Source organism: Theobroma cacao, chromosome 4, assembly GCF_053813885.1.
Source record: "Theobroma cacao isolate CCN51 chromosome 4, ASM5381388v1, whole genome shotgun sequence".
Classification (NCBI taxonomy): Eukaryota; Viridiplantae; Streptophyta; class Magnoliopsida; order Malvales; family Malvaceae; genus Theobroma; species Theobroma cacao.
Genome location: NC_142642.1, coordinates 18,283,657 through 18,291,851, shown reverse-complemented (window position 1 = coordinate 18,291,851; position 8,195 = coordinate 18,283,657). Strand labels below are relative to the sequence as shown.

Here is an 8,195-nt window from a genome sequence, read left to right as displayed (position 1 = left end):
GTAATTATCTAATTTCTTGAGGTTTTTTATTACTTTTTAGCTCTTTATTGTGTTTTGTTGTCATTTTTATTTTTTTTGGATTTTTAATCATTCTTGTCTTTCAATAAATATATATATATATATATATATACATAGTAATTAGCGATTACTATATATACTGAAAAAAAAAAAAAAAAGGAAAAGAAAAGCTAGGATGGTCCCCCAATGAACAAGGCAGGTAAAGTCTCATAATGATTTTGAGATAGACGGATATCTACAAAGAGCGGAGTCTCATTTGCTGCTCGTTAGAATGTCGCAACCTATGAAAGCTCTGCCTGTATATGTCCCATGCCTTGTTAATTTCTTTTCTATTTCTGAATTCTAAATTCTAAATTTAATAACTCTTCCCTACTCTATTAAATTTATACCTTCCTCCTCTCAAAAAATTAATACTATCTACACTTTTGCATGGTTAGTGAAGAACATACAATTATTATGATGATCAAATAATAATAACACCAATATCTTGTTATGCACTGCTTTGATTATCAATCTATGCCTTACTCCTTTTTTCTTTTGGTGGGTCTTTTTGATCCCTATGTTGGTTTTGTGGGCAAGAAGGAGTGCATTTCCATCCTATGTTGTTTTTGGTTTGAATAGCAATCCAGGCACGGAAAAAACTATGAAGGAAGAAAATCAGTTAAAGGATATTGTGGGCTAAGGTCGACCTTGATAGTGACTTCCGGGGCCTTGTGCACATGAGCAGCTGGATCAATTCTGAGAGAAAACTTCCCCATTGATGAATACTAGTGAAGGTTAAAAGGGCAGTGAGGACTTTGAGAAAAGCAATGGTGACCATGGTTTTTGGTTGGCAAGAGAGGAGATCCAATTCAACCACACAGGTGGATCGATGGGGTACTCATAAATGATATGGGCCATATCACCCTTTGCTTCCCTTTTGGACTGATTGTGAGAGTCAAGAACTCCCCATCATTTTCATGGATGATTGAAACCAAGGTAGTAAAACTTAAGAAATACCAAATAAATTTAGGATATTTATGGCCATCAATATTTTTAAATATATTCAGCCGTATGATCAGTTATCACAATAATTAGTCTGCACGAAAGAAGTGAATCCGATGAGAAAATAGCTCCATGTCAGAGGATAATATACAAGTTACATAAATACAAGAGAATCTACTCCTTACTTTAATCAAAGCTAGCCAATTACATATAAGAGTTGATGGAAAACATCAATGCATCTTTTCTTTGTTCATGGGGGTCAATCAATCATTGATGAACAAGGTCTAGCTGCTCATAAGTAAGCAAGGAAATCAACTCGGACTTGGGAGGCCTTTCCAGGATCTTATTGCATATGTCACCAAATATGCATGGAGTGCTTAATATATTTTAGTAAAATTTTTTCCATATCTTAGGTGTGCCCTTACTCTATATATCTTAGATTGTTTTGAGTTGGACATGGAAATTAACTTGTCTCGTAACAAATACACAAGACATACGTGACCGCCACAACACCTAACAGCTCTAATAATCAAAGGACAAAAAAAAATGATAGAACCTTGTGAGGTCTATATCCTTTTTTTTTCCTTTTTCTTTTTAGGTTCCTTCAGATCCAGAAAAATTAAATTATATATCCAAAGATACAAGGCAAAGGAAGTTTCTCCTTATCTTTCCAAGCTTTGACTTTTCATTGCACTTTCTTTCTATGTCCCTCTCACTACTTCAATCTATTGGGATTGTCGCTTGATTTATGCTTAAGCTTCGTGGGTTTGTCACCTTGTTTTGATCTTTTCAAGCTCATCTATTTGCAAAATGGCGATGAACACAACGATATTCAACAGGGAAAACTACATTTCCTCATTATTATTATAGAGATCGATGAAACCTGGAAGCATGGCAAAGAAGAAAGCAGGAACAAAGTTGTACATGTTGCACTAAGCTTATTATTGCCCTTGCCATTTGCTTGCAGTTGTTTTGGCATAGACATGATTTTCTTTAGGAGCTGTTAATGGATGACAAGAACCCAAAGTCAAGTTCTGGGAGATTTCGGAATTGGTTCACGAGGAAGCACAAGCAACCTGATCCTTACCATTTGGATGACCGTTCAGGTTAAGCTTTCTTAATTTCTACTTTTTCACCCATAATTGGTTTTGCTTCTTTTCCTGTAAGCTTCTATATGTTTTTGGTTTTGACTGGTGAATTTTTGTTGCAGATGGAGGTGAAGATGAAGGGGATGATTTTATGGAGGATGTTTACGTTTGTTCGTTTGAGATGGATCCATGCACTTCAACCAATGAGTTAAGGTGAGTGTTCCAGGCTTAAATGGTTAAGGAAAAAGGGTGAAGATGTTAACCACTTTATCATGTTTCAGAATTTTTGTGGGAACTTGGAATGTTGCTGGAAGATCTCCTGTAGGCAGTTTAGCAGTTGATTTAGATGAGTGGCTAAAACCCCAGGATGCTGCTGATATCTATGTCCTCGGGTATGGAATAGTTCATGTAATGCTTATATATAATCAAAAGAAAGTGTAAAACATTGGAACCCTTCAAACTGCAGATTTCAAGAGATTGTACCGTTGAAAACTCGAACCGTGATCGGAGCCGAGGATCCGACTGAAGCAACAAATTGGAACATGCTAATAGGGAAAACGCTTAACGAAAACTTTGGTTGCCCTTGGTTGACACCCATGCTAAATCCAATCCCAAGTGACAACTACCATTATGTGAAAATTCCTGCTTCCGAAAGAAGAGCAAGTTTTAGTGGCGTAAGTGATGCTACTCGAATGAGAGGGATCAGGTCAAGAACTCCACGTCAGCAGCCGACCTTGGCCGGGGTCGGGGGAAGCAAGTACAAGCTAATGGCAAGCAAGAAGATGGTGGGAGTTTTTATAAGCGTATGGATGAAGAAGGAATTGCTCAGGAAATACTGTGTTTCAAACGTGAAGGTCAGTTCAGTGGCTTGTGGAATCATGGGCTATCTGGGAAATAAAGGTTCAGTTTCAGTTAGCATGTCAATCGAAGGAACCAGCTTTTGCTTTATTGCTGCTCACTTGGCTTCCGGGGAGAAGACAGGTGATGAGCGTCGAAGGAATTACCAGGTCTCCGAGATTTTTAGGCGAACTTCTTTTCCTCGGTCAGCCAAAGATGATGACAATCCTCACCCTCTCACCATCTTAGGGCATGAGTGAGTAATTCTTCCTTCTTCATTGTTCAAACAAACAACAGATTTGACCTATGGAGGAATGATATAGCAATTAGTAATCTAAATCTCTATAATCAGTTTAAAGTTCTAGAATACAAAACTATTCTGAGGCTCCGTTTGGTAACCGGGGGAAAATTCTTTTTTACAGATAGCAATAATCCAACTTTTTACCTCATTTAACAACCTTCAGTCTAACAAATTTCTACTACTAAATGGTCCTATAGCTATCAGTTTCTGAATTTCAAGGAGACTTCAGTTAGCATTTAATTTTTGACATGTTAAAATTTTATTAATGGTCCACACTTTTTTTGCATCTAGTTTGTTTTCAGCAAAACTTTGTAAGTTTCTAAAAGGTTTTTACATTACACCTTTACAAAGTGATATGAAGTTTATGCTTATTAGTTGAACAGAAAATCCAAATTCATGAAATAAATTTTATCATTTTGTGGAGCAGTCGAATATTCTGGTTCGGCGATCTCAACTATAGGTTAGACTTGGGGGACAATTCAGCTAGGAATCTGATAAAGAAGCAAGACTGGAAAGCACTGCAGGAATTTGATCAGCTTCGAAGGGAACAAGAAGATGGAGGCGTGTTTCAAGGTTGGAGAGAGGGGAACATCGAATTTGCACCAACATATAAGTATTCTTCATCAAATTGCAATCGATATTCAGGTGGCCTTCCCAACAGATCAGGAGAAAAACAAAGGACTCCAGCATGGTATTGTGCAGTCAATAACGTTTACAGAATCAAATTCTTATTGTTAAAATAGGCAATTAGGGCGTAGCCACTATATGTAAGGCTTGAATTTATGACAAACTTATTACCATGATGCATGTCTGGTCGCAGGTGTGATAGAATTCTGTGGTATGGTAAAGGAGTGAAACTTTTATCCTACTTTCGCAGTGAGAGTAAGTTTTCTGATCATCGGCCAGTCTCTGCCCTATTCTCAACACAGATAGAAGTCATGAAGTCTGCTAATCCAAGATTTGTTGACAAGGACACCATTGTTCCTAACATTATGCCCCCAGAACAAATTGTAAGTTCTCTCGTACTTACTCTAGGCTGTACCACTATAGCACATTGGCCTTATCACTGCAGAGATAACTTTAGCATGTTTTTCCTACGTATAATACTGGTATTTATAAAAGTACAGTTGAGCAAGTTTTGAGCTAAGTTTGTGAATGTGAAGTATTGTACATCATCATGGCATGATCATATTTTCATCACAGGGGACAAGCAGAAATGATGAAGAGGGCAAATCTACATTGCTATCGTTGATTGTAAAGGATACAGAAGCATCTTCAACACACATGCAAAAACTGTAGATAAACCTTATGAGAGTGGGTTCAGCTGGCCTTCAGCTAATAATTATCACTGCAGGCCGGCTTTGAGGAGGCACAATTATTTCATAATCTTCTTTCTTTTTTTTTTTGGGACAAGGTTAATGACTTGGTTATGAGTTAGATCCACATGCGAAAACTAGTGTTTATAATTCAATAAATGTAAGTAGAATCGATCAAGAATTGAACATTGATTGAGAACTGAGATACATGAAACCTCTTATTCAGTATGATAAGAGATTTTTAAAAGAGAAGAACATTGGCATTTTTCTATTTAAATGTTGTCAACAAGAAGCAGAAATGGATATTTATAAAATTTTGGCATGTAAAAACACTTCAAACTATGGGCAAATTGTTTCTTACCTTCTGCACTGAATAGGAGGTACTATGTCTTTATCCCTTATTTTGACTTCAGGGCGCCAATTGTGGCCATACTATATAATCAAGTTCCATTATTGTATAGTTCCAAAAGTTCTCGTTCAAGTTTTATTTGATAACATCAACACCGTGGGTGAAACGTCAGCATGTAAAAGACTTACAACAGATCAGTTTGCCTCACTTTCCTGAAGAACTTTAGCCAAGGTCTCCACATTTTCCAGAAGGCAACTGGGACATATACATCTCTTCTGTAACTCCTCACCAAGGAAAGCACATATCTTTTCCAGTTCAGAAGTCTGCTTATTTCCAGTCAAGGAGACATTTAACAGCTACTAGTTTTCATCACAAAAGATGGTAACTGGAGCAGCACCTCCAAGAAAAAAAAGCAGAGATCATAAAAGCCAGCGCAAATATTCAAATCTATATGTTTTTGCCTAACCTGGCCTGTATTCAGATAAATATATTTTCCAGAAACGAAATGATCCAAAGTATAAATATCTTTTTCATAACTAAGGCTTCGAGAAAATATAATTCAATAAAAGATTTAAACTTCTATTGGTTATTAGCTTCCAATATTTTTTTCTTTCATCCCTTTTTCTCGATAACCAAGTAGAAAATTAACCAGTGAAGAAAACAGCTTGTATTTAAACCCATAAACCAAATTTCTGCTTAGATGGGTTAGTCACATGCAGAGAAATGCTCTGAGATAATTATTGTATGATTTATTAGCATAACATGCCCAAGATATTATCTCTTTCACATCAGACTTCTTTCTGATCAAGACTTTATGCTTAATTAGTGACGCTTCAATATGTATTTCCAAATATAAATTTGATTAGGATATCTTGTCAACTCTTCTAATGCTTTTGCTTGTTGCATCAATGCCTCAATCAGACATGCCTTCCTTTCAATGTCAACCAACTCCAGTTGAACCTGCATGATTCTTGAACCCCTTGATCACTCTTGGATTATTTTCTAGTAAAACTTTTGACAGGTATCTTTCCAACTCACGCTCTCACAGTGGAAGGGAAGAAATTTATAGAAGAATGAACACTCAAGTAATTTCAGCAACTAAGTTAAACACATTTTGACAATGCATCTTATTAGTAATATTTCTAATGTTTCTAGTGCACAGAAAACTAGTTACCTGCTTTTGGATGTTCTGTTCTGCAAGGTATTCTTCCTGTTCTTTAGTTATTTGAGAAACAATATGGGCAAACTGATCCTCAACAGTTCTTGCACCAATTGCAGTAACTTCCTTCTTTACAAATATATGGCCTTGTTCTGAAGCAAAAGTAAACGTTCCTTTAGTTTTTTATAACATGAAAAGAGAGGACAGGGAAAAAAGGAGGAGGTCAGAAGTTGGAGAGATCAGTTACAATTTGAGACTCACTACTTGTTTTTTGGTTTGTAACATAATTCTGCAATCAGACCTTGCGGTTATTTTTTTCACAAGATAAATGTCTTGTCTCCAACATTGCTACTCTGTTCTTAATGAATTGCCAAGATGAGCAATCTATATGAAGCATTTATTTTTCGACATAGCTGTCAAGACTAAATTTTTGGCTTAAGCTTATTTGTGATAAACTATTACTAGAAAATAATCTTTTGGGCATCAAAATAGTTGAAGCAATTTGAAGCATAAAGATGTAGATTTATGTAACTAACATAAAAAGCTCATGAGTCATAAAGGGGTGATCAAAATGTTCTATTAGAAGGAGTGCATTGTCATGAAGTCATACATTTTTCTATTTTAATTAAAAAAAGGGTGCAACAAGTCTGATGCCATTAACTAAGATCAGTACCAATGGAAAAAAATGAAAAAGGAGCATCTTTTAAGATAATCCAAACAATTGAAGGATACAAAACAGAATGAATTTAAAGGCCAAAAACCTGCTGTACTGCCAACAGTATACTGAAAATCAGAAGCTATTGTCTCTTGGAATTTCCTGAGTAACAAGTGATATTCAATAAATAAGTCATTTCCAAGGAGCAAGCAACAAGCGCACATGCCAAAATACATTAGAATCGCAGACTCGCAGCAAATCACAAATCATCAAATATTGTTGCAAAGAATGAACAATCTAATAATAATGATCCTTTTAAGTCCCCAAATAATATTTTTGCTATTAGGTTCCCCTGCCCTTGTTTTATAGCTTATCTTTACATACCAGATGCAATAATGACAACTATTTCATGAGGATACTGGCATTTACCTCAACTAATAGAGGCAATTAAAACAAAAATTACATACTGGTCATTGGTAAGATATACATTCAATAATGCAGATTTATATGAGAAAACAAAAAATATGATCATCCACTCATCAAACAGCTAGATCACAGCTATAGCATATCTATGAAGAGAAGAATATAATATGCTTATGCAAATGTTCAAATGATTTATGCACACCTTATCTTATCATTGAACTCAACCATTTCAGTAATAAACTCATCTCTGCATAAAATTGAACAAGACATAAAATCAGCGATGATTCTTCTTCTTCTTTTTAAGTATAATGAAAAGAAAATAGGTGATTTTTTTTACCTTAATGTTGCTTCTTTATTCTTCACATAATCCATGCAAAATTTTCAAATAAAAATTTAATGAGTACAAAAACAAAAATTAATCATAATTTAGACAATCACAAATCCTAACATTGAAGTCTTTAGTACCTTAAGCGCCTCTATTTCAGATCCAACTTTGAATATTTCATCTTGAATCAGAGCAATCCTGGCCTGCAAATAGTTTTAAAATTTTTTTTAAAAAAAATTTGAAACAAATTAGTGAAATCTTTAAAAATGAATCGAAATCTAACGAACCTCTACTGCTTGAATCAAAGCTTCGTTCAAAGCTAATTCAACTTCGAAGCCTTTAAGCTCTTGCTCAGTTGTTTCTTTCAAACGTTTCGCTTCGTTAAATTCCGAATTCGCTACTTCAAACTGTGATCGAAGCTCTTCGACTTGTTTCGTTAAGCTAGCCACTCTTCTCTCTGTACATGTCCTCTCCACTATAAAACTCTCGTTTACTTTGCAACGAAAATACAGAAAAAGAAGTGAAAAAAGCTTTGATTTGAATATTTTAATTTTGTTTCCATTTCTTTTCCTATATTTTCTTGGAAATCAAACAGAAATATATTCAGAAATAATTACCTCCTTGAGATTTCTCATAAGCGAAGTCACGGATTAGAGAAAGGAGATTTTTTGATGGATCAATTCCCGCCATTTTGCCTTTTAGTGCTGTTAGTTTTAAGAAATTTGAAAACAAAATGAAGA

At 35.2% G+C, this 8,195-nt stretch overlaps 2 protein-coding genes across 2 annotated transcripts; one reads left to right on the top strand and one right to left on the bottom strand.

Annotated features, from left to right (window-relative positions):
- Positions 1 to 1,650: 1,650 nt before the first annotated feature.
- LOC18601380 (type I inositol polyphosphate 5-phosphatase 8-like) lies at positions 1,651 to 4,725 on the top strand. The gene is made up of 7 exons (XM_018129736.2): positions 1,651 to 2,108; positions 2,213 to 2,303; positions 2,372 to 2,482; positions 2,557 to 3,183; positions 3,656 to 3,919; positions 4,049 to 4,238; positions 4,432 to 4,725. Exons 1-7 carry the CDS (start codon positions 2,009 to 2,011, stop codon positions 4,525 to 4,527), a joined length of 1,479 nt encoding a protein of 492 aa, XP_017985225.1. The 5' UTR covers positions 1,651 to 2,008; the 3' UTR covers positions 4,528 to 4,725.
- A 1,385-nt stretch (positions 4,726 to 6,110) lies between these two features.
- On the bottom strand, positions 6,111 to 8,195 carry LOC18601381 (spindle assembly checkpoint component). The gene is given in 8 exon segments (XM_018129741.2): positions 6,111 to 6,146; positions 6,149 to 6,204; positions 6,814 to 6,869; positions 7,333 to 7,377; positions 7,468 to 7,487; positions 7,596 to 7,658; positions 7,743 to 7,948; positions 8,073 to 8,195. Coding segments are annotated over 8 exon segments (555 nt in total). The 5' UTR covers positions 8,146 to 8,195.